The 26652-nt window shown below is 39.4% G+C and overlaps 1 protein-coding gene across 3 annotated transcripts; it reads right to left on the bottom strand.

The window, feature by feature from the left end:
• Window positions 1–1594: 1594 nt before the first annotated feature.
• On the bottom strand, window positions 1595–26576 carry RHOT1 (ras homolog family member T1). Of its 3 annotated transcripts, XM_063175983.1 has the most exons (21): window positions 26477–26576; window positions 22860–22918; window positions 20941–21022; window positions 20703–20746; window positions 19876–19929; window positions 19472–19524; window positions 18819–18927; window positions 18129–18230; window positions 16639–16737; window positions 16102–16210; window positions 15406–15526; window positions 14623–14707; window positions 14124–14269; window positions 13399–13499; window positions 13056–13186; window positions 12626–12709; window positions 11765–11884; window positions 11222–11424; window positions 9728–9850; window positions 4199–4342; window positions 1595–2750 (listed from the first exon to the last, which is right to left on the bottom strand). In XM_063175983.1, the coding sequence occupies exons 1-21, from the start codon at window positions 26511–26513 to the stop codon at window positions 2633–2635; spliced, it is 2124 nt and encodes a 707-aa protein (XP_063032053.1). In that variant the 5' UTR covers window positions 26514–26576; the 3' UTR covers window positions 1595–2632. The 3 variants fall into 3 exon arrangements, with proteins under 3 accessions (XP_063032053.1, XP_063032054.1, XP_063032055.1); XM_063175984.1 differs by lacking the exon at window positions 4199–4342; XM_063175985.1 differs by lacking the exons at window positions 4199–4342; window positions 9728–9850.
• Between the last annotated feature and the right edge of the window lie 76 nt (window positions 26577–26652).

The following is a 26652-nucleotide window of genomic DNA, read 5'->3' as shown; positions in this document are numbered from 1 at the left end:
GGTTACTGTTAGGGAAATAATTAAATCTTCCATTAACCCTTTTTTGGGGCAGTTGTCTTAAAAGGGAGCTCTCCTATCAGGTCAGCCTTGTGGTATTTTAAAATGTCTGCTTGTTTTTACCTGTCACCTGCTGGGATCATAACACAGGTTCATTCCTAAACAAAATAATTGTTTGAAATTGAGACCAATTAGTAATTTAAGGTCAATTTTCAACATAAAATCAAATATTGCTTACTATTAATCCTGAACTGACAAGCTTTCAGACAGGAGGTCAAAGCTGAGGCATGAAGGGTGTGTCTCCGAGGAAGATGAATCAAGGTCTTTGTCCTGTCAGTGACTTTACACCATGGTCAGGCAATTCATGCATCAGACTGAGCAGGAAGAAATTGAGTCTGGTTGTGGAAAATACAATGAAATAAGTTATTAGAAAACTGGTGGTGCCAGAAGAAAGAAAACAAATTGCTGTTGAGAGTAAGTGGGCTGGGGTGCTGCTCCTTCTTCCCACCACTTAATTGCAGTAGTTAACTTTTGGACATTCTTCATTATATAGAGCAGAAGAATTTCCCCTCACGGTAACTCATGAGAAGAAGAATTTCCCCTCACGGTAACTCTCACCCTCACAGGATTCATGACGGCTTGGCTGGCGGCACCAGGGCTCCCTCAGGGAGCACCAACGACCCGCCTGGGTGAGGCCACAGCAGAGCTGGATAGCAAGACTTGTACGCTGTTCCCTAAGAAAATTCCGGTCCCCAAACCACTGGGGAAAGCCTGTTTTATATAAGCAGGCGGGGATCCGCTCCGTCCCTCACCTGCGTTGCCCGCCTCGGGCCGTGAGGGTGGCCAGGCAGCGCCTCAGGGCAGGGGCGCTTCCCTCAGGGGGACGGCAGAACCCGCTCCGGCCGGGCCGGGCTGCCGGGGCCGCTCGTTCCTCACGGGGACCGCCGCTCCCGCCGGGCCGGGCTGATGAGGCCGGGCCCCTCGTTCCTCACGGGGACCGCCGCTCCCGCCGGGCCGGGCTGATGAGGCCGGGCCCCTCGTTCCTCACGGGGACCGCCGCTCCCGCCGGGCCGGGCTGCCGGGGCCGTTTCCCGCTCCCGCCGGGCCCAGCTCAGCGCGGCCCCGTGAGCTCGGCGGCAACGCCCCCTGGCGGCCGGTCCCGGGCGGGCTGGGGTCCCTCTAGGGATTCCCTCGGGAGCATCCCGGGACTCCCCACAGCCCCCCGGGAACGCCGCACTGCTGGAGCCTCTTTAATCAACACGAAAATATTAACTGATTCACTGCCCACAGCTTCCTACACCACCCCACGGAAGTACTTGGTCTTTTCTCCCTACTGTCCGTGACAGTAAATTCGAAGTTCATAGTTGACTATTTGCATTTCAGCTTTTAAGTATCATAGAAGGCACTTTGGTCTTCTGATATAAATCAGAAATAAACCTCTAATGGAGGCATGAGAGAAACTGCACTGCCAAGATATGTGAACTCCAACAAGTGCGGGCACCGGCAGCATCCATTTACGTAAAGGAACAAGTTTTGGTAAACTCCACCTTTCAGGGCACAGGAAGGTAAAGAAAAAGAAGAAAAAGGCAAACACAGACACAGTACACAGTTATTTTATTGAAATACTTGAAAAGGCCAGCAATGGAAAAATAGGTTTGTCATGAGGAATTTAATGTTTGGTTTACTTGATCATTAAAAAAGCTGTGTCTATAGGTAATTCTAGCCCATTACAGAATGCACTGTGATCCATGCAACTAGTATACTACAGTAGAATAGGCACTGTGTACTATTGCAGTTTTCTCTTATACACAGCTTTTAATGAGTATGACTGACAGATGTGAGAAATTAAACTGTAACATTTCCAAATTATAACTGTTTAGAACATACAAAATTTGCTCATCTGATTCATGAGGGTTATAAAACACAACATAGTGAAAAATGAAAAACACGGGTTACACACAGTGTATGAAGTCAGTCTGGCAGTTTTCAAAGTTTTACTTTTTTCCTCTTAAAAGAGACCAGACTCTAAATATGTCACTGGTCATGTAAAATACAAAATCATAGGCCAGGACAGCAAAGGTGACTCTTTCCTGAAAGACATGATTAGAGGGGCAAATTTGTTCATCAGTTAAAAATATGAACAAAAATCACAAATTCTGCCTGCTATAGCTTATAGTCCAAAAAGATGAAGTCACTTCAGATGAATGTGAAATAAATAAGCAATCCTTGAGGAAGTATGATCCTTGAGTTGAGTCTACTCTACTGAAAATGAATTTCACCTATACACTAGAATGTCACCATGGTGAACATCTAAGAACAGTATTTTGAATAGGCTTTTGGGAAGCAATGTCTTACTTGCTTTAATATGTACAGGTTATTTACAACAAATTCCCTTTTGGCCTTACAAGTTAAGCCATTTTAGCTGGCTGTTAAGATGCAATTCCTTTTTTCCACACATTATGCAATACTGTAGTTGGAGCTATAATTTAAAATAATCTTAAGCATGAATTACAAATATTAATAAAGTAACTCTGCATATATAAATATTTCTAGCAGAATTTAAAGCATTCAGAATGTACATAAAAGTGGTTTTTTATTTATTTATTTGGTAGGGCCAGATGTGCTTCTTCTCAGATCATCGCTGCTTTAGTAGTGCTTTGTACATGGCAAAACCCAAAACTGCAAACACAGTAGCACCAAAACTTGCTCGGAGCCAGAACGTTGAGCTCTTGAGGTCCGCTTGTGTCACATGCCTGAAATTTAACACACACACAGAGCCAGGTTAATTCCATGCCAGGAACTCCACACAGCTTGTGCTAAACTACTCTGCTTTTGGAAACTCATCACTACACTTGTCACAGGCAAACAGCTCACAGTTCAGCCTTACGAGCACTTTACACTCATTTTGCTTTTCTTAAAGCTCAGGATTTGATCTGCAGCCCTGAGCACATCCGATCTCCCTGAAGTCAGAGAGCTCACACAGCTGAGGAGAAATGCAGGAGCAGATAATTTCTCATGGATATGGAGAGGGCAAAGTGTCTCCTTTGAGAGTACCAGCAAGCATTCAGGAAAGGAAAACAAAAATAGCTACAAATAATTAGTAACTCATAGTGAGAACAACTCTGTCCAGCAAAATCCTTTTTTCTTTGTTTTCTATATGTTGAGTTTAATATTTCTGCTTTTCCATTAAAAACTTCCCAGTCCTGTTAAATACCTACTTATTCTACCCCCAAAAAAAGTTTACTGACAAGTAGCAAGTAATATTTTTCCAAAAGCTAGAATCAAACCATTTTAAAATCCCTTTCTTCCCAGTAGTCACAAGAACAGAAGCAGTCATCCAACACCAAGCTGAAAGCTAAGAGAGAGTGCGAGTGAAACAGGCAGTGACAATGGCACCAACAGAAAAAGACAGTATGGAGTGACTGTATGACAGAAAAATCCACATCCCACATGACAGTGGAGACAGGCAATGACCCAACTCTCCCAAATATTGCAAGAAGTCTGTGAACATGCTCAGTTAAGCAAGGCTGACCACCCTTAACAGCAGTCTGAAGTATGACAGCTTACCAGAAAGCAGGAGCTACCATTTAAAACAAGTTATCATAAATGCCATAATTCAAAGCACAGGAAGTTCCCAAACAATGGTAAAGTTGATTTTGTTTGTTTGCTTTAGAGATAGAACTTAGAACAGAACTTCACTAGCCTACATGTTTTAGCCTGTGTTAATCGCCATGGGTTACTCAGTGAAGCTGCAGGGGGGTTAAGGAGAGGAGCACAGAGATCCTAAGCACACACAGGAGTTCATAGAGGGAGAACTGCAGAGCTGTAGCTCACAAGCTGTTTAACAGAGCAGGAATTGCTACTTGCTATCAAAACACACAAATCCAGTTTTGGATATGCTTTAGTAGACTTCTGCAGGAGCCATAACAGCCAGATAGTTAATCAGAGTTCTGCCATACCACATGCTGAAGAACAGGCTCTTTGATGCACACACAGTTGCTCTTTAGTCTAAAAAATCCTGATCTTATTTAAGAATGTCTTGCTGGGTTATAGAACAGACCAAATCCAAGAACTCCTGCAAGCATTAGTTTTTCTACAGCTAGTTTTGACAAAGTCTCTGCAAACTGGATGTCAGGTGGCTTGCTGGGGGGAAGACAGGGAAAAGGCAATGGCAAGGTCACCTGGGTTTGGCTGTTGTTACCTGGCTTCAAGCAAACGTGGACCAAGAGATGACTCCATGAAGATGGAATCTTCTACAGAGTGGACGGCGTGCACCTGCTGCATAATCCTGCTCTCCTCGTCTGCTACCAGCATGGCCCCCACCTCAGCTAGGTAGGCTCTTAACCTTTTCACACACATGCACAGTGCATTCATTGCATGGCTCAACACAGCAACCCTCTCAAATCAAAAAGCCCAGAGAATTCCTGATTTATAGCCACCTAGCCCCTGATTCTTGTGCAGTTGTTAAAAACTTAAGTCTTGGGGAAAACCAGAAACAAATCAAGTCTGTGCTTTTAATAAGCAAAGTGAAATGTATGATTTCATGTAGCTAAATGCCATTGCTTTAAGGACAAAGAAACCTGTTTATGAAACTGGATTTCTCTTCCCACTCCATCTCCACAGCCTCAGCTTTCATGTGTCCCACAGGACACTGCAATACCTCTGCACCATATGCACATCAGCCATAAAAATGAGATCCCACTACTGTTGAGAACTCAAAGACTGTATTTTATCACTCCAGTGGTAGTTTGAGGTAATTTCTTAGTAAAAGGATGTGAAATCCTTTTCTTCAGATATGTAAATTAAAAAACTAATCTGTGTCTGTAACATAAATCACTTGTAGGTAACATGATTTACTAGATTACATGACAAGCTCTGTTTGGTAGTACACAGTGCCTGTCCCACTGCTGGATGAGTATTTGTGTAACTAACAAGTTTCCAGTTTAATTTGGTTAATTCAAATGCCCAACTATTTGTAGTATTTAAAACCCCATCCCTTTAAATATGTAAATCAATGTTTAAATTGCAAATTAATGCTTTTGCAGTGCCTCATAAAGCACTATCTCTCACATCTAGATTTTCTGATTCCTATCTATAATTTGCCTTGTTTTGCACATGTCCATATTTAATAGTATGCAAGAAACTTGCTGAGCATGCTTCATCCTTCTAAAAACAATTAATATGTTCTCAGCCATGGTAAAATCCTCTTGTAATGTCTAAAGGGAAACTAAATTGGCTTTGATCCCTTTTCTAAGCCTAACAATAGCAGATTCTTTCATTTAAATAAGGAACTAATTCGAGACAGGGACTCGTCTTACAACCTCAAGGAAATCTACTCTGAATGTCTCAGCCTGAAAATCCAAAGTTCAAAATGCTTACTGAAAGTCAGAACATTATGGATGTCTAACTGCTTTACAACTTCATAAACATCCAATTTTTCTTCTTTCAATGTTCCTTATGCTGTCATAAAATCCATTTTTACAACTTTAATCTCTAATATTGTTTAGCTGCCATTAAAGGAACAAAAAAAAAATCTGAGATAATAAAAAAGAATCAATATTTGTTTGTAGTGCAGGTTCTCTGACATGAAGGTGGCTACAATGCACAAAACCCTTTTTCAATACACACTGAAAAATTCAACCTCATCAAATAATAACTTTCAAACTTAACTTCAGTCTAGTTGTGCTTATGAAACTAATTTTCACCAGTGGTGGAAATTACTACTGCCTTGTTAGTAAGAGAGTAACCTTGAATTAGAAAAAATATTCTCTCCAAGGGTAAAACATCTAAATAGATGTGCACTTACACACACAGAGAGTAGTAGTGAGGACTCCATAAATGAAGCTGCATTTGAAACTCTTGCTTATTAATAAGAATGATGTTTCAAACTTTCCAACCAGGCTGCTGTGTGTACTTAATCATACAATTAGTTCCACAAATATATGGAAGTCTAGAAATTTTGCCTTTGGCACAAAATTTGGATTTTAATGCGCATTTTGGAAAGAAAAAGGCATGTTTTTATTCAACTTACTCTTAACAGTGAGTCAAGTACCTTGCCACTTGTTGATGAAGATCTTTGAAATCTGGATGGGATTTTTTCCAAGAGACTTTAACAACACACAAGAAGTTTGTCACATGCACTTGCTAAGAAGTTAACTGAGCATGCCTGCCATGGGTACACACAGAAAACTGCTGAGTTACACACTGATGCTGACACTTCTCCCAAGGTCAGCAGCAGAATAATTTCCAGGTCTGGGAAGGTTTATCCTTAAATACAGGACTTCCAAAACATTCCTACAGTAACTTCCAAAGCATTTTAAAAGCACAGTGCTGGGGCCAAGAGGCTGCTCACATGGCTACTCACAGCAGAACCCAAAGCAAGATCATGCAGCAGCCTGCTCTGACAAAGGCTCTTAGCATTAATATAAGCAAGTGAATTCCAAAAGCATCACATAACCTGCACGAGCTGCTGCAGCTTCCCTTCAGGCACATATTTTCCTAGGTTGCAAACTAAGTCCAGCAGTTAGAATTTTCCCCCATGCATTAGTAATCTAAAATGTGAAAAGCTCCAAATGCATCTTATTATCCACAAAACCTAAAAATGGATGTGGAATGCCAATTCATTACACTTTGTTTAGAAAGAAATCAAAGGACACAGCTTTGGAAATTTCTATGCACTCTGGGCATCAAACAGCTTAGAGAAGGAGGAAAATAACTTAGCAATTTCTAATGTCCTAATGTCATTTTGGGGATGTCATTTAGCAAGGTCCTAATCTGGGGTACACTAAAGTGTAGAGACAGATTTCTGCAATTAGATTTAAAGGCAACATGCAAGTTTTGAAAAGAAACCTGTGTACACGGCACATAGGGAAAGGTAAATTCTGGGCTATACTCTTAAAACTTCACCATTATTACAGGAAAACACAATAATAATTTATTGTCTTAGCTTTAATTGCACAGAAGGAAGGTTGTCACAGAAACCAAAACCTTACTAATAATTCCTGAAACAACCAGGTTTCATGTGGAAGTAGATTTAATTTCAATTCCACAGTGTTTTAAAAACTTTTAAAGAAAAACATCCTCTGAGAAGTCTCCTTGATGAACACAATTCTCATGCATTTGGAATCATCTTATTTTGAAATGAACTTAGTTGACAGAAAAATGCCACTACTGTACAAGCAAAAAGCAACATGGATGATTTGAAACCAAGGGAAAAAAAAAAGCCAAAAATCCAAGCTCATCATTAAAGGGTTAGAATGAGTGCTTTTGGTAAAACAATGCAGTAAAAAGAGATTAGGTGCCAGCCAGCCAAATTCAAGTGAACACCTAAAGGAAAGAACATATTAAAACTACAGAGATACTACAGGATATTAGCAAGTCTCATACATGCATGTCCAGTGCTTGGAATGCTGTGCCTCCTTCCTCAAAGAACCAACAAATTGTGATCCTGGGCAGTTCAAACCAACACAGCAACCTCCAGGCTGAACCTGCCTTTCTGACAGCCTGCAAGCTTCAGGGAACTCCTGAAATTTGTCCAGAGAAACTGAGGGGAGCATGAGCAGGTTTCTCAGCTGCACAGAGGCGATGTTCTTCCTTTAATTACTACAGTGGGAATATTCAAATGTGAGTTTTTGTTGTGCCTTGGTAACAGTGTTTAGGGGTTACTTAGCAACAAAGGGCACAGGAAGGGGTCCCGTGTGAAACATTTCAGTCTACCTGAAAAGCTCCCACAGCCTAAGGGAATAGAAGGGGACCAGGAGAATAAAGTACTCACTAGAAACCTCCTTCCCCCATCAGCTATCTAACTTTTGTTCAACTAGCTGACTTAATGGTAAGCACTTGTGAAGGCAGAGTAAGAAAATTTATAGAAAATATCTGAATCAGAAAGTCCTTCTTGATCCAAATGCTTTCTCTAATCACACATCATTGGATGTATGATTTTTATAAGACAAGAAATCCATCTCACCCTCCTGTGCCTACAACTGGGAGCTATTTCCTCTTGTTTAGAGGTATCCCAGTTCTACCACATGTGCTGTTATGCAGCAGTTCATGTGCTGAATGGTAAATAACCTCAGTAAGGTGCTTGGTTAGGGACTTGGTGAGATGAAGTGAGCCTGCTGGAAACCTGGAACAACCCCTAATGACTGAGAGACAAAGGGATTCTAGCAAATAATTCTTTCAGGAGGGAAGGGTCTGTGAGGAATTCTCCTCACCTTGAATTACAGACTTTTCAGGCAGTAGTGGATTCCTGTTTGTTATAGTCTCCTTAGTGATAAGGTGTGGAATGACAGCATCCCAAACCTCAATAAAATATTTCAGTACCCTGAGACCCTGACAGCACTTCAGAGGAATGAAGTTCAATGTCGAATGCAGGACTCAAAAAAACCCATACAAAAGAGAAACAATCACAACAGCAAATGGAGCAACCTATACCAGTTCCAAAAAATGAAGATGTGTTAGAGGAGATTTCAGCCTCAATAATGAAGAGCTGGGATTTTCTAGTAGTGACTGCTCAATGAAGTTTTAGAGTGACAATATGCAGAGATTGCTGTTTCAAGGTATTTCTGTCTATGGGATGACTGCTGAAGAACAGATGCAGCATGAAGAGCCTCACTCATTCAGTCTTTTCCTAAGCTAATGAGTTTTTCACCCTTGAATTCTCACTCTGTGGTTAACACTTGTATCTTGGATTAAAGTGGTATTTGACAAGGAATATGCTCACTCCTGTAGGTGGGTGTATCCACAGACCTCCTACATGTGTGTCACTTGCATTAAAAGGAGGCAGACACTCTTACATGGAGCAGCTACATCTGAAACCTGTAACAAGCAGTAACATCCATGGACCAGCAGCATGTCAGGAAACCTCAACCATGGCCTCCAAATAAACACATTTCCCATCTAAGCCTCCAAGAAGGCCATGGAGGATGGAACCATGGCACTGCAACAGTTGTTTGGTTTGAACTCCCATTTGCTGGGGTGTGATGACAAGTGCTGAGGTGTTAGTAAATCCTGTGTGTCCAAAACTGCCTGCAGAACAAGCTCTAGCACTGTTTTCAATGCTGAAAACCAGTTATCTCTCTTTACCAATTGTTTTTCCAAAAGTATCTGGAAATGCAAATGTTTAAGCATTTACCACTTACATGTTGCATTTCATTCAGAGAGGAATTGGATGTTTAAACATCTGCATTATTTTTTAAGACAAAATGCCCACTCTTTGTGTAAACCAAGCATAACACACACACACACAGAAATTCTATGAACTCCCAAATATCAAATTAGCAATTATAAACATGTCATATATTACACGATGCTGCTGTAAGTCAAGCTGTGCCTTTATGAAAATACCTGTGTAACTGGGATCTAAAAGGCACTACCTCTAATCAGTACTAAACAAACCTGTAATGCCTCAAGTGAGAAACATTACACAGCTTTGCAGACACTACTTAAGGATTATTAGCAGTTCCCTAAAAACACAGTCCTAATTCCTGCAATCACAAAGAGCCTGAATCAACAACCAAATCGGTAATGTTTCACAAAAATGTCTAAACTAAGCTCAAAAGAACCTCCAAGTTAAACCAAGTTTGATAATTCTATGACAATTATTAAAGTATTGGCCTATTTAGTGGATATGGAGTGAAAAACCTGCAGTATATAAGGTTACCAATTGGTATTCCAAAGACACCCTTTATTTTAAAAGCACACCTGGTACCTAGTAAATAAAGTTAAGGACCTGTTAAGAACTGCAGTGAAGAGTTTGTTCTTTACAGATTGCAGCAAGTCTGAGTTGAGGAAGTTCTGACAGATGCAAAATGTGCACCTGTTGCAGGCGCACATACAGCGTAACCGGGCATGGCTGCGAAAACACACAGAAGGACAGGAGTTGAAATCTTGCTCATCAAATCAGGTGCACATTAGGACTGTGCCACAACCAAGAGAGATTTAGGAATAAAAGGTACATTTGAATGAGTAAGGAGAGGAGGAAAAAAAAAATTACACTGGGGAAGAAAGGGTACAACTACAGCTGTGCAGAATTTAAAGGTTAGAGGTTCTACATCTTGGACATTTTGGCATAACCACCATATACAGATCTTACCAGCAAAGCACAAACATGAATGAAAATGTCTGATGAATTTATACAAGTTCCCATAAAAGAGAAGCATTTAAAGGCTTCTGAGTATGTCTGCACAGCAATAGATAACACCCCTTTTTCAAAGGAAAGGAAGCCACATTTTCTACCACTTCGAATGCACTCTTTACGGGGTGAGCGTTGCCTCTATGATTCCCACCCTACCAAACACACATGCTTGAAAACTAAGGGAGAAGCAGGAATATTGATATGACAGACATTTGGTCAGTGCTACACTTTAGTGGTTTCCCAGTATTCCAGTGCTACAAAATGAACACAAGAGTAAAATTTAAAAAAAAAACCCAAACCCAAAACCAAAACTACAGCTTTACAGATGTAATTCAGTAAATTCAGTTTCAAATAATTAAAAATACTCTATTATTTTGGGTGAAAGTGACATTAGTTCTATTTATTTTAAAGCAAATGTCAGCTGTCATACTAGACTCCATCTGCTGTAATATTTATGTAGTTCATCACCATATTAAAAGCTTCACCCACCAAAAAAAAGAGATGCAAAGTGAGTTTAGCAACAGTGAGATGCATAGTGAAGAAGAATCTGAGGTTAAGTATCTTGTACCTGAAGTCTAAAGATGTTTATACAAAAATTCTATTAAAATCATAATAATTATTAGATGAATGACCAGTAGCACATAGTAATAAACATCCTGAAAACAAAAAGTATTTTAAGCAGTGCACTGAGGGAACTGTTGTGCACTAAGGGTCCATTGCAATCAGCTGTCGAGCTCCCAGCAAGGATTACAGTACAACTCACTCTCAAAAATACCAAGATGTAAAAACTTATGTACTTTTTATATCACCAATATGGACCAAACAGAAGCCTGTTGGCTGGAATTTGCATCATGAGCTGGATGAACTAGGGCATTCTTCAACTTAGCAACAATACCTGAGACTGATTTCTGTGTTGGATCTATGCCTAGCTCCTCAATTTGAAACAGTTTAAAGATTCCACTGAGGCCATTTGTGTCTCTCTGTTGCTAAAGCTCGGTGAGGCAGTTCCATCCTGTGGCTAACAATGGCATGCAGTGAGTGCTGCTGTGTGACCATGCACATGGCAAACAGAACAGCTCCAGTACTTACGGATACATGGCCATAGTTGTCAGTTTTACAAAGATATCCTTACTCGGCACATCAGCAGTATTACAAGTAAAGGCTTGGGGTGGAGGCATTTTGTGTTTTCTGCAGAATTCAGCAGGAGAAATACTATATTCCTGTCTAACTTCATGCAAGTCGGACTTGGCAGCTACCACTAAACATGGTATTCTGCTGTCCATGAAGTGCTGCTGCAAATTTAAAGAAAAAGAAGTGAAAGAAACAGTATATGAAAAATTCAACCTGGAACAGGCTGTATTACACTGGTTGCAGCAGCATTAAGATACATTCATGCCACTGAAGTCAGGCATTTCTAGAAGCAGAGTAGTTTACATAGAAAAGCAGATGTTTGCTTTGTATGAGTAACAGAAGTGCACCACTGCTAAGGCATCCTGATAAATAACCAGCACTTAGAAATAAAATGTCTTTTAAGCACTAGAACCAGTGTATAGATCAGGTAACTGATACTGAATATTTAGTCAATGAGAAGAAATATAAATGTAGAGGTTTGTAAATATAAACTCTACAAACCTTAAAAATCCTGGCACAGTACTCAAAGGATTTAGGATTACTGACATCATATACCAGGCAGACAGCATCGCATATGGTCTCAGCATCAGTTAAAAAGTCTGAGTCACTGACATCGTGTAGCTGGAAAAAAGATGGTTGCACAGGGAGGAAAGCTTGTTATTATGCAGTTCAAGGAATTTTGTAACTTGTCTCATAATTTTTATAGCTTATTTTTATGTATCCTTCAAACTAATGGACTGACAATAGGCAGAATCAATGAAAAAGAACAGTAGGAATTTACCATGCAGCCAGCATATGTGAGCTGTTAACATCACATCTGCAGGCAATCACCACCTCAACATAAAAAGTGATATTTACTTTAAAACAAAGGATTAGACAGCTATAGAAATGGGCATGCATCCTATAGAGGAAAACCACAGAGCAGGACTAGATCTCAGAAAACAGAGATCATATTGTCATAAAGAAGAACTAGAATGGAACAAGCCTTAAAGAAGTGATTTCTCCCACTGAATACTAATTTTAGCCATTCTAATCACTCTGTGTGACAGACACTTCTTACTGAATAGGTAGACTGACTTTTGATCATTTATCACATGTTATAATTTGATATGCTGCAGTGTAACCATAAATGGACTAGGTTTTGTACAACTCAGGTCAAGGTTTCAAAAATAACAGGGGTCTGACCAGGTTCGGCTAAATTATCAACAAAAAAACCCAGAACTTACGTGGGACAGAAAATAATTGGGAGGAATCCACGTTAAGAAGAGAGAATTAAAAGTAGTTTGTTGTAGAAGGCTCTGAATAATTTACAGAATTTTAACATTAACCAGTCTAAGGCAAACAAGAAAGAGGCAGCCTTACCAGCAAGTACTTTTCCTGTCCATATACATAGACTGTGTTAATGGCATAGTAAGATTTGTGTTCTGCACGTATTTGCCTCTGTCTCTGAAAAGGCAGAATTTCATGTTAGACCACAGCAACTTTTCCCTTTAAGTTAGATTTGAACAGCTCATTTGCTCCATTTATTAATAAATTAAAATTATAATTATCTTTGGGTTTTCTTCAAGGAAATGCATAGCTATAATCTATGATGTACAAATCATTATTGCATGCAATAGCCACTACCAGAATAGAACAAAACCAAAAAAACCCAAACTCTTCCTTACTAATTCTGTATATCCTCAAAGAACTCTGCAAACTGAGTAATAACCATTAAAGCTCTGAGACAATCACTTTTGCTGTCTAATCTTAACTCAAGAGCATATATAGATGAATACTATATGTTTCTTACTATTAGATTTCTTCCAAGAAGAGCTTGAAGAACTCCACTTTTCCCACAGCCCTTCATTCCAACAACGTTGCATCGGAAGACATTTCGCTGAGTCTGTTTTTTCTGGAGGTCTATCTTTTTATCTCTTGTCACTTTTGGAAAAACACAAATATTTTTCACAAGATGTAAACACATGTGAAAACATGAAAATGCACACAAATCAACCTTTCAAAAACATTAAATCAAAGGTTTCACTTGAGCAGAAAGTAAAAGAGAGTAAATGAAAACAGATGAACCATCAAACAATTTGCTCTCTATTATATTTCTAAATTTAAATTTCTGTGTTGTATCAAATTTTTATTACCTGTGATTGCTGATGCTTGAGACTCTTGTTCTGCAAGTATGGAGTACCCCAAATAACCCAGGTACTCCAGGCAACGCTGCACATCCAGGTATGTGGTTAGTCTGGCAGAGGGGACAAAAAGAATTTTCAATTGTCACCATCTGGGGTACAAGTTATTTATAGCACTGAAACAATCCTTATCTCCTAACTCCAGACTGACATGATAGAGACATTCCTGGCACTATGCAGTACTGAAGGACAAAAGTCACTGAATCAATGAGTAAATGGTGGTAACTCTATCAGTCTTACTGGTCACCAGAACTCTACAAAGGCAGTACTTGCAGAGGCCTATCAACCCACACTCTATCTTCTTATCTCCCCAAATAACATTTTTCTCATTTTCTGTATTTTAAATTGGGGAAAAAAACCCTCATTATTGAGGACCATTTTTCAAACCATCTCTAAGGGGCAGAACAACAGCAGTAACATTTCAGAAAGGATCATAGGGATTTCCACATTTTGAAGAGAAACTTCTTCATTGTCAGCAGTAAATACTGGCCAAATCCTGAACAGGTTATCACAACAGTCTGAAGATCAGGCCACTGGATGGATACAAAAACTTGACTGCTTGGATCAATTTTCTGCTATAAAACTTCTACTCTTTCCCATAGTCTTTAAGAGGGATCTACAAACACATGATCATACCCAGAGTTCTCAACTACTAAAATGTCCTGTATCACACTTACGTCCACTGCGAGAGAAACCCTTGGTATGTGATCCATCCTCTTTCATTTGTACAAACTGTGTTGTTCACATCAGGTCCCCATGGCATGTAAGGGAAGACTTTGAACAAGTCTTTCAATTCATCAGGAGATAAAGCACAATCTCTATCCTGAAACAAAATATGGTATCAGACATAATTTAATTAATGTCTATTCTAAACTGGCATTTTCTTGCTGTACATTTGCAAGATTCAAGAAATCATGCTTATTTCTTTTTAATCATTGTTCTTTCCTAGTTTTTAATAAGATTAAATGTATGAGCTAGTTAAAAACAATTTGGTAGTACAGCTATAACTGCCAACTCTCCTTGTAGACCATCATAAGCTGCAGTTAGTACTGACTCTGTAGGTTAAGCTGAATAAAATGACATCATGATAAAAACAAGTTTTTGTTACCAAAACTCCTGACAAACCAAGGCTTGTAAACATAAAGACACACACACACATGCAAATCAAATGCTTACCAAATCATGTTTATCAAAAATACTTTGAAGAAACAAGTATGCATGATGATTTAGTTCTGTTGTGCAGTCAGGGGGAATTTTTAGGCTGTTCATTGAAAACAAACACAGATACAAGAAGCATTAATTGTTTATGAAATACAGAATATTAAAACTCAAAATATATACTTTATGAATTATAACATTTAGTATCTGACTTGGCACTTAACTTTAATAATTTATCTTCACATAGATCAAAGCACATACTTTTTATTAGGAATTCTAAAATGATGAGTGAGTGCCTTTGGTGATATATAGCTCTACAGTAATCACATTTTTGTTGGTTTGCTTTGTTTTTGTACTTTGGGGTTTGGGGTTTTTTAACAAAAAAATGATGCAATTACATTTTTTAATAGAAGCCACAGAATTGGTCAATCTCTTTTTAATTTGGGGATTTTCAATAGGTCTCAAATGCTATGAAAATACTGACAAGTCTTTTAGAATTTAATAATAATAATAATACTATTAATCACACATAATAATCAACTGCTCAAATTTATGTTCCAGTTTTACACTAAGAATCTCTTCTGCCACCTTTCTTATGAAGAAAGAGAAGAGAACATGATTTGGCAGAAGGGAGTTCTTCCTTTGCCACATGAAGATTTTGGCTGGGTGGCCATTAAGTAAGGGAGGTGCTTGGTGTAACAATGTGTAAATAAACCCAGTGGAATAAATAACCCTCTCCTCCTGGCAGAGCAGGGGCAGCAGAGCCTGACCTCAGGCTCAGGGGGCTGCAGTGGTACCTACGGAGGGAACAGGTACTCTGGTGTGAGCTCTAAGTCGTCGTCGTAGCCAAAGCGACGCAGAACAGTCCAGGTTGTCTCGTGCCTTCCTCGCTGAATGAAAAGTGTGTGTAGAAAAAGAAAACCTAAAAATCAAAAATGGTGAAATCTTAAGGCTCTGAAGTGCTCTACCTGCTACAAGTGTTTTCAATAGAATCAGTATCAGATATGGAAACAAAAAAAGCTCAAAATATACATTAAGATTTCAAACCTCCTGGGTGATAGTACAGCATTATCTACACAGACTGAACATTCAGAAATCATGGTATTTGTAAAAGTGTTCTCCAAGGAACTGTTTCCTTCAAACAATCCCTTGGTTTTCTGTTGTTGTTTGCTTTTTCCAGTACCAGCATTTTAGAGCTGTATGAAAATAAACCCAGTATTTTCAATAGTTTAAACCAGAAAGCTTTAGCCTGGAGGAGGCTGGAAGGCAGTTTAATGGAAGACTGCTTTGAGTTTTCTTGCATCAAAATAACTGGGTAGGATTTTTGTTTGGCATTTCCCAAGGCTTAAAAAACACCAAGATATCACTGTTTAGCAAGCTCAGTCTCGCAGTCTGAAAATCAAGACAGAGATCATATTCCTAAAGACCACCTTTTTCATGTAAGAGTGATTGTCAACTGTATAAAGACACATTTTTTAAGAGTTAAATAAGACTCACCTTTTAATGTCAATCCATTATCTGCAACTCCATCACTCAGGTTTTTCCTGACTACATTCTTTACGTCTTCCAAAGCTTGAGGCGCCAGTGGTGTATTAAAACAAATTCTCTAACACAAAACCCAAAAGCAGCATGTTAGTACCACTGGCTACTGAGCTGGACAAACAGCATGTCCTGTATGAAATACAGCCTTAAAAACTCTGATAAGCTGGTTAAGGACAACAACACAATCTCTTAGTGGAAATAAAGACATAAAAACTGCATTTGATTTTTAAGTACATTAATAGATTTTTTAAATTATGGTCTTGAATTCAAACTTGAACAATGGTTAGAAATAAAAATAATTTCATTTCTGTGTGTACAAATCCATTCTTCTATGCTGCACTTGAGACCAAGTATTTAGGCCTGATTCCCTTACAGTTTCACACTTCTTTATTTATTCAAAACCAATCATTTGTTTTCTAGAATTATACAGCATATATATATACCATTATATAGCACTTTTAAGCATGGTGGAAAGATAAGCAAGAGAGGTACCTGAAAGAAGTTGAGCTCTGCATCATTGAGAGTACCATCATTATCTTGATCAGAAATTCTAAAAATGCGAGTCAGTGCTTTAATACAGGCAGGTTTCATCTAAGGAATAAAAGGAAGTTCAGTATCTTTCTAGGCTTGAATAGAAAAAGATTACACTGAATGACACCAGGCAGCTCAATCACATGGAAACACACACTAGTCTTCATTTACAGTTTCAGAACAGAGACATTCATTCACATGTACACAAAAGTAAAGAGCAAGAAGAAATAAAAAATTGATTTAGCAAATTTATATTCATAAATTTAAAACAATTATTCCACATTAAATGTTTTTCTATTCAATGATTAGAAAAATCTCAAGCTCTTCACAAGCTGAAGGTGGCACTACTGTTATTTAAAAAAATAAAATTCAGTTCTCTAAATTCAGTCTTACTGCTAGAGAAAACTTCGAGAAGCAACTAAATAAGTTTTTTTTTTTTCCCCCAAAACATTTTTTGATGGGAAAAAAAATCACCTTAAATTCCCAGTGCTTTGCAAAACTAAATAGGTCTAGAACTACAGCCAGCTCACTTCAAACATCAAATACTGAAAACCTTCACAGGGCTCATTCATCTACCAGGCAAAGCATGGAGCATATGGACTATCTCTAGGACATAAGAACTGCTAGGATACCTTCCAAGTGAAGGAAAACAGACACTGGCAATGCTCTCCCAACAACTACCGTGATGATGGGCTCTTCTCTTCACAGAGGTCACACAGATTGCATAGACATTGGTTTTGGAAAACCAAAAAGATTTCAGCACAACAATTTTATCAGAACATTACTAACTCATATAGATGATTCTGATGGAAGAAATCAAAACAGGGTTATTCTCTGATTCTCTGCTTAACAAAGTATTTACAGCTGAAGCAACTTTCCTACTTCCCAATACTAAATGGATACAATTAGAGATTCTATTCGTATTTGCCCAGAAAATTTAAAAAAATAAAATACTCCTTCATAATACACTCAGCTAACCACCTGATCCCTAAAAACCAGACTCATCACTTGTTTCTCATCCCTTCTGCCAAAGTTTCCCAAGATTCTCAGGAAAAAAAAATTCTCTTAGATCAGGCCAAGTCTAGAGTGCTTTCCCTGAAATAAATGGAGTTCCTGTGAAATGTACATCTAAAGGAGAACTGAATTGAAGACACAATTTGGGTCACATTACATTTGGCTCAAAGCCATGAGCAAAGCTTCTCGTTTTACCCAGCAGTTCACACAGGCAACAAAAAACCGTCCTCACTGCTTTGAAGGGAGAGGAAAGACAGGCCAGGTTCATACATCACAAAACAGCCCCACTGGTTCTGGGATGCAATGCCTGACATTCAGGGGTGGGGTGCTGGTAGCAGAACACACTCAGAGATGCAAAATCCACTGAAAAGGAACAAACAGGAAAGTGATTCACTCCCCCCAAATTATTTGCGCTCTGAGAATCTATGGATAAATACCTCTTTCTCCTCTGGGCAATAAAGAGGACCTGTAGGATGTAGAACAGCTTTCTGTGCATAATAAAATAGCTCAGATATATTCTTCAAGTTTTTGGCTGAACACTGAAAGAGAAATCCTCACATTGATGAGCAAGTTTCTTGACTATTTGGCGATTTCTTCTGAAATTTAAGTAAGCATCAATTTTTTAAAGACTTAATCCCCTCCTGTTGGTACAGGGCTGGTTTGGAAAAAAGACATCCAGCCCTTGTACCTGTTCAATTAATTAACAAATGAGGTTTCACTACAATCTGCTGTCATACCAAGAACAGAAATCAAAGTGTTATCTGCTTTGGAAAAAAACCAAACCAAAACAAAACAAAAAACTCACAACATATCCACACATTAAATCAATTCTGAATATTTTGCTGACATCTGTCTGGCTTAACATTAAATAGAAAACCCTTGTTAAAGGGAAGCATGTAAGGAGGGAGGAGGCTCTAAATATTAAAATTTGACAGTAACATTTGATTATACAATTGTGTAACCTTCCCTAAAGAAAGATAACATAAAAACTCACTATTATAATTACTCATGCTTGAAATATTTAGTTTGGAAAAAAACCCAGAATCCCTTTTTCTACTATAAAGTTGCCATAAGTGCTTGGCAAGAATGTATTCCCTGTTACTTTAACTTCAGAAAGTCTTGCATACCTCTACACACGTTTCTATCTCTGTATATTGATTCATAATGGGAAGGATCGTTTCCATACTGCTGTACTCCACTAAATCAGATTTGTTTCCAACTAATATAAGAGGAAGCCTAAAAACAAAGAATATTAAGAGCTTTATAGACAGATGGATAAAAATATGTATCTTAATTCAGCATTTTATGTCCCACCAGAAAGCACTGTATTATTTTCATGATGTAATTAAATGCTACTGGAGGCAATGGGCAAAACTAAATGGCAGCAGTTTAAAAAAAGTGTTTTGATATACACTTAGACAGAAATGTACTTCTTGTAGATTCCACAAAACCCACACATTTACATACAATGGTAAGTAATCCCATTGTTATTACCCAAACCAGCATCAGCAGAAAAGCTATACACACCCTAGAGCCAAAGCCAGTTATACCATAGCAAATATAAACACACCTGGTAAAAGCTGCCCATGAAATTCAAAATAAGTAACATTGCTGGCACATGTAACAGACCTACATACTTCAGATCTCCTGCTTCTTGGACTTCTTATACAAACTTTAAGTTTAGTATTTGATTGTCTTAAACAATTAACAGCCTCAACACTGTTCACTGACACCCATGGATGTGCAGCCCAATTCACACTTCTCATCTTTACTTAAGCACCTGCTGTCTTTGTCTGTCCTTTCATTGATGAGAGGGATCCATCGACTCGTTACCTAAAGTGGGATTAAAAGCAGACATGAAAAACACAAATTCAAATTAAGTGTGACTGAACTGTGCACAAGTTTCACTACAACTGCTTCTTTCCCTAAAAGGCACACACTGACCCACAAAGAAGGAAGCAAAAACTGGAGCTGATTAATGAGCAACGTTCTCAGACAAGTGAAATGACTAAAAACTTGGATGTGGAAATGGAGCAGAAGCAAACCCACATCTGTTCATTCTCTTAACAACTGATCTCAAACTCCATCTCAGGCATTTCAAATGTCTAATCCAGATTCCAGCTTGACATCAATTAACAGTGCACAAGTTACATCTCAATAATGGGATAAAACGTGTTACTGTACCTTATCAATAGAATTCTTGTTGTTAACAGCATAGACTATACAAATCACATTTGCCTGAAATGAAGAGAAAGGAAAGGCATGGAATTCCTCTGCTCAGAACCCCTGAGCAACACAGACAATTAAAGACCATACAAAACAGCATCAGAGTAAACTCACTATAGAACTCTGCTCCTGGCTTGTTTAAGCTACTTGGAGCCTGACCAACAAGATTAAAACAAAGAACTTATATGGTGAGAAGTGCCAAAAAGCCTGTCTTGCAGTGTGACAGTCACAGCTTGTGCCTGCAGAGACCTGTGCCACCAGGAAATCCAAACTGAAGAGTCACAATGTGCAGCCTCCACTGAAGCACCAAACTAAATGCCAGAAATGGAACACAACACCATGACAGACTGTGCAGAAAATGTGCAAAGGTGCTCAGAAAGAACTGAAAATAGGAATCAGAAGGGATGACAAAGTCACCAAGAAGCCTGTGCTATTCATAAATGCATCAGTACCACGTGACAGAAAGAAGCAAAATGGATCTTTTCAGGACAGAATTATTTATACAAAACTGGCTTGCTTATTAAAGGCTATTTAGGGTCTGTCCTTTAACTTGGAAGGACAAAGCTTAAGCTCAATTCACCAACACAGTACCAGTACCTACTTTATTTAAGATTTCTTAAATAGAGGTATCTCTCCTATAGCACAAGTCACAAAACAAAATAGAAAATGCCAAGCAAGAAAGGTTTTTTTCTTCAATTCAAACTGAAGCCATCTAATGCAGAGAACTTTGAAGGAAAAGACTTTTTTTCTAAACCATTTTCTAGCAAACACTAAAATACACTTACCTGTGATATTTCATGATAAAGCTGCTCATCACTCTGCTCTGCTTCTGCAATTTGATAGAAGAAATTATTCATTAATACTAAAATTTTTGCAAACAAAATAAAAACTTCTGAAACTGAACTTGGGTATTTCAGAATGCTCATGAGGCAGCTTTGTCAAAGCTGTCTGCCTGTGCCAGGGGCTGTTGAGGCAGACAAACAATTCCACACCACATCACTGAGGGCCCTGAGCAGCCCCTACCTGAGTAATCCACGATGTGGGTTGGCACTCTTTCAGGAGTCACATCAGCTGGAATGGTGATTTCTTCTGCTCGGGGTGGAACCTGGGGTTGAAAGGAACACCAAGAAAGAACCTTTCAAGATAATCCAGATGGTGAAAAAAGCCATACACTATAATACAGCTGCCATTTAGTCAGCTTTAAACAGTGCAACTACTATTAGTTGTTCAGGTATTCGAGTATTTTGGGTTTTATTTGTTTGGTTTTCTTTTTTTAAAAGTACTGAAAATTCACTGCTACCTTCTCATTTTTACCTGTCTAGTTACTGCACACAGAACTCCCTGCATGTTTTGCAGAAAAGCAATGCTGTTGAGGATACATTCAATGAATACTTCTATAAAACTCAAGCCCACTCTATCCAACACCTAAACAAGCATGACAGACAAAATACAAATCTCAATTTTTACACAATTGCAACCTGACAACACCCTTGCTTCTGACAGTGCTAAACATTAAATCTAGAAAATGCTGCAAAGAAAAACATGATGCTAGAAAAAGTTAATTCTGAAAAATCTGTAAACTCTGATAGCCCTTTTTTCCAAAGAACTCTAATCCATATTTGGGAACAACCAACTTAAACCTAATTTTAATGAAAACCTCCTGCACATCTATTTATTGCCTTTCACCTGTTGACACTGAGCTCCCATGATACTTTACTTTGAGTAAAACAAGGGAAAAAGAAAAGTCAATCACCACAAGAATGTCTCTTTGTAAAGCTTCAGGCTCTGCTCAGCTCTTCCTCAAGAGTGATTACTGGTAACAGCCTGCACTAAACACAATTCCAGGCCTGAAGTGCCTGTTAGACCCCATAATGTTGCTCTGATCTGCCTGACTGGCCTGAGGAACTGGGCAGGTCTCTTTCAGCAGCTTTTATAGGATGAAGAATTTTTACAAAAGTTTTTTTCTGTAATTTCAGGAAGATCTCGTGTTACACATAAATTATGTTTTCTCTCTACACACGAATTTAATTAAATATTCTAGGTTATACTGCAGGAAGAAGTGAGAAGTGAACAGTGGGCTACAGCTCACTAAGTACAATAACAAACTTGCCAAAGGAACTGGATCTCCCTTTTAACTGCAAGGTTAGGAACTAAATTCAATTATGTTACCAAAATTCAGTTATGTTTACACTCCAGTCTTGACTCCTGAACTGTGGTAAGCTGCTAATTTGCATTAAACTCTGAGCAGAGCAGATTCAAAGAGCAGCACATGATGTCTATTTTAAGACCTGTGATCAGAAGAAATAAACATTCATGTTTATATGTAAAAAGCTTAACTATTTGCAGTAGCTGTGGTTCTTTTTATGGTACAAAGAAAACTAAGTGCTGCTTTTCAAAGGAATAATATGTAGAAGTAGCTTTTTCTGCAGTTTTTACTTCAAGAGTCAATAAAACATTCTTCAAAGACAGAAGTAAAGACAATGTCTTGCTTAGTCACAAAAAATGGCTAAGTTATACAGTGTGACTTTTAATTTCTCATTCTCTATCATTTTGCATTCTAATTGCTCTTTAAATGCAACACTCCCCCAAAAATAACTGATGGTCCTGCCTCTTTCAGCACCTTCCCATTTCTGTGTCCCTCATATTGAAACGTGCTGACACTTTGGACCAATTCCAGCTCCTTAAAACACCTATCATTCATCACATATAAAACAATTTGTTTAATTAACAATGTGAAAAGTAAGGCAGGAACTTAGATAAAACTTCAATTACACATCTTCATGCAGAGATAGATTCAAACCAACCTACATCGCTCTTCCTGAAGTCATCTTTGCCATTTTAAACTTTATTTTGTTTTTAAACTTTACTTTAGAGCAGAGTCTATTAGCTTTGTATATGACAAGATAGAAATAAAACTTAGAAAACAAATAAAAGTGCTCTACCTCTTCTGGGAATTCCTCACTGACAAGGGACATAATTAGTGATGTCTTCCCAACTCTGGCTGCAAAAGCATTAAAAACAGATATTAGATAATTTGTTTTGTTACACTTAACAGTTACACCCCATCTTAAAATGGGGAAGATTTAAAAAGCATTTTCCAATTCTCCACATTAAAATTTTTTAAGCTATTGTTTAATTATATTAAATATGGACAATCATATGAAATATGGACAACAGCAATTTTCTCATAATTCTTTTATTGCAAAAACTTGGGCTCCATCTCCCACTTCTGTATTTCCTCCAGAAGAGAAGTGAATTCTGCTCTGCCTTACACAGAAAAATTGCCAGATTTAACCTTAACACAGAACACTTCAACAAACAAATAATCAAAACAAACTAGAAATGCTTTAATACAACTTCAGAAATACAAAGATTGCAGACAGAAAAACATGCAGAAATTAACTGTTTTCATAGAATTCTTGAGATGATGATTGCACTTTAGTCCTAAAATCCCAAGGATGAGAGCTGGACAAGAGGACAGGAACCAAGTCTGCAGTAATTTGACTACTTTAAAGTGCAAGAGCTTTAACCCTTTGATACAAATGAGCTGTCCCCCACTAAAGGTGAAAAATACCCCAAACCACCAACCCTTCTAAAGTCACAATTTTCTCAGTCCAAGATGATCATCTCAGCTTCAGAACCCAACACCATTCAGTCAAATAAACAATTTTGTTTACCTGCAAAGTTCAGACTTCTGATATCACAACTTAGCTGTTTGTTTTGACAAGCTCTAATGCAACCATTTAAAACCAAGAGTTGGTAACTTCTCTCAGGGTTCCACTCTCTCTAACCCCCCTCATCTGTGAATTTTCTGGCCCTCTGGAAGCCTTGTAGGACTATTACTGCTTTATTTAGTTATGAGACATTTCTTGAAACCCAAAATGTTCATATTCAAATATCCCCTGGGAGTGTCTATTTCCAACACCTCTCAAGTCAAGCAAAACTCAGTTTCAGGCTGGATGCAGCAGCCCCTGTGCCAGCAGGGATGTGTCACCAGGCAGGGCACACTCACAGCCTGTGTCACTGCTCCTGCTGAAACCAACAGAAAATGGCACAGGGGACAGCAGGTGTGCAGCTGAAATCACTGCAGTTACACATCTCTGTTAACTCTACAGAATTCTGAACTGGAAGATGAAGAGGAGTGATTGTGCCACTGGCTGATTCTGAGCAGGAGCTGCTGTTACTGAACTGATGATCCAGTCAGAGCACACTCATCTTATCTGGGTCTATTTTTGGTACAGTAACATGTTCTGACATCCAGAAATAAAACCTTCCCTTTAACTTCCCATGATGAACAGTAGTTGTAAAAGAATTACAAAAAGCAAAGAAAAGCTGTGCTAAGGAGGAAGATTTCTGTTTTCCTTACAGACAACAGCTGTAAACTTTTCCCCAGGGGTGCTCCCTGCAGAGCAGCAGGTTGCAGGGGTCCCAACAGCAGCGCAGTTGTGTTTCCATCAAAGATACTCAAAGGAGATAAAACCCAAACTTAAACTGCCAGGCATCCTCCTGCATCAACTCCACCTGAATTTTCATCCTGACAGAATCAAAAGAGCTTCAGAAGCTCTCCTACTTCCACAGGGAAAAAAGATGAGTACTTTCCTTACAGGTAAGTAAAGTTACCAATTAGTGAAAATAGCGAGGTGTGCTTTGCACCTGACCAAGACAGTTCTAACTTCAAACAGTGGCAAAACTGGTTTTGCAGATATAGAAACCTACTTCTCATGACTGAAAACAGAGGATTATGTATTGCTGATGAGTAAAAGTTCAGTATTTAGAAACTCTTGATACACTTTCTAGTGTCCTTGGGTTTTATGAAAATCCATAGGTTCTAGTGTAGAGATCTGGGTTATTTTGTTGAAATCTAGGTCAACCCTCTGCCTTTCCCAATCTGTTCAGAGTCTTAGAAATAACAGCCTAAACAGCATCAGCTGACTGGGATGAAGGAAAGCAGCACAGCACTTTATGATAATTAATTGTCCTTTTCCTCACACAGAAGTCTTTTACATCATGCTGCATACATGCTGAACATATGCTGAAAATTACTGGTGCATATGAGGACTAAACCAACTTAAACCTAAACTGTGCCCCACTGGGAATGGAAAAGGCTGAGTTTTGGAACAGGCTTACAATAAAGAGTTCTTGGCATATTTCAGATTCTGAACCTGTTCTGCTGTTACCATTAAAAAGTTTATATGGTCTGGACTAACTTGTGGTTTCAGATTAATAAATATACATGAGACACATACACAGAGCAGGACTGGCACTGTAACTTGCAAGTTTTACCAATTTGTAAAACAAATTTCTCCCTCCTCCTCACTAAAAGTCCAACAGAAGTGTAACATAACAATGCTCCCAATCTGATGTGTGCCATGCAGCACACACTGCTGTATTTAAGAAACCTTTAATATTCCAGTTTGGACACACTGTGAACCTTGTTCCCAAAACAAAGTACCTGTTACACCTGTGCTGGAACCACTGCACACAGCCAGCCCAAAACACAGCCTTGCCAAAGACAATGAGGTAAATCAGGCATGTATTCTAAAGAGGAATTAAACTGCGTATTCAAAGGCACCAATTCCCAAACACAGTCATGCAAAACTAACCAAACACAATCTTAATGAGTTAGCTCTTTCTGCACAATGACAGCTCCCTCAAGATTCCTCTCCAGAAGAGTCACAGAGAACCTTTCTATGCAGCACAGACAGAGCCAACCTGCACCATAAAACAACAGCATAAACTGCACTATAAATATATATGGGGCATTCAGTCCTCAGGAAAGCCTCGTTAGCAATACCACATTCTTAGTATAACTAGGTAATTTTACTAATAACCCTTGGTAATTACTCTGTATTCTTTCCCCTGGAGGAACTTAAGCTCTCTTTGCAAACTAACAGAACCTCTCTGCTATTTATACCGATGAGAAGCTGAGCCTCTGGGAGCCTTGTCAATTATCTGGGTACCTAAGCGTGAACTTCAGGACACAATTTTAAGAACACATGAAAGAATCCAGAACCACAGCACCTCTGGAATGCACCTTCGTGTGTGCTGGTTATCCAAGGTCACACAGAAAGTTAAAAGCAAAAAAAGGGATCTGGACTCTAAGGCCCTGTCCTGGCCACAAACCCACAACAGCCGACCTAGAACCACTGGGAACACATCAGGCCACTGATCTCCAAAGTCAGTAAACGGGAAACGTGCAAGTGTGATTTTCACGCGGGCAAAAAAAGAAAAAAGAAAGAAATTAAAGAAAAAGAAAACCAAAAGTTTAAATCGGCCGTGGCCAAACACCGGGCACGAATTTCACCCCGGTGTCATCTCCAGGGACGTCCAAGCCGCACAATTCCACCGGGTGCCAGCCGTGCTGGTGCCCGGAGCAGGAGCCGAGGGCTCCAGGCCGCGCTCCGAGCGGTCACGGCGGGTCCGCCCCGACCCCTGCCCGCCCCGCGGGGCCGCCGCTGCCCCGCGCCCCCCGCCCGGGCCGGGCTGAGCCTCGCAGCACCGGGGCGATGTGACAGCCGGCGGCCCCATCCTTCCCCGGCCCTCCTGCCTCGGCACTCACGTTCTCCCACCAGCAGGATCCGCACGTCCTTCTTCATGGCCGCGCTCGCTGCCCCCGGCCCGGGGCCGCTCACATCGGGCGGGGCGGCGGCGGCGGCGCCGCTGCGGCCTGGGCTGCCCGGGCTCCCCTCACGGAACGCGGCGGGCGCGCTACGGCGGCTCGCGAGGGACCTGCCG

The sequence above is a fragment of the Melospiza melodia genome, chromosome 24, assembly GCF_035770615.1.
Source record: "Melospiza melodia melodia isolate bMelMel2 chromosome 24, bMelMel2.pri, whole genome shotgun sequence".
In the NCBI taxonomy this organism is placed as follows: Eukaryota; Metazoa; Chordata; class Aves; order Passeriformes; family Passerellidae; genus Melospiza; species Melospiza melodia.
Note: the sequence above shows the minus strand (reverse complement) of the source record. Positions and strands in the feature narration are given on the sequence as shown.

Excerpts from the sequence above, each read along its gene's own strand:
- RHOT1 (XM_063175983.1), bottom strand. The coding sequence starts at position 26,513 with ATGAAGAAGGACGTGCGGATCCTGCTGGTGGGAGAAC. Across the intron at positions 19,930-20,702 it reads TTTATCATGAAATATCACAG|GCAAATGTGATTTGTATAGT; the intron begins GTAAGTGTATTT and ends TCTTCATTTCAG. Across the intron at positions 12,710-13,055 it reads TTCTTGGAAGAAATCTAATA|AGACAGAGGCAAATACGTGC; the intron begins GTAAGAAACATA and ends CTGCCTTTTCAG.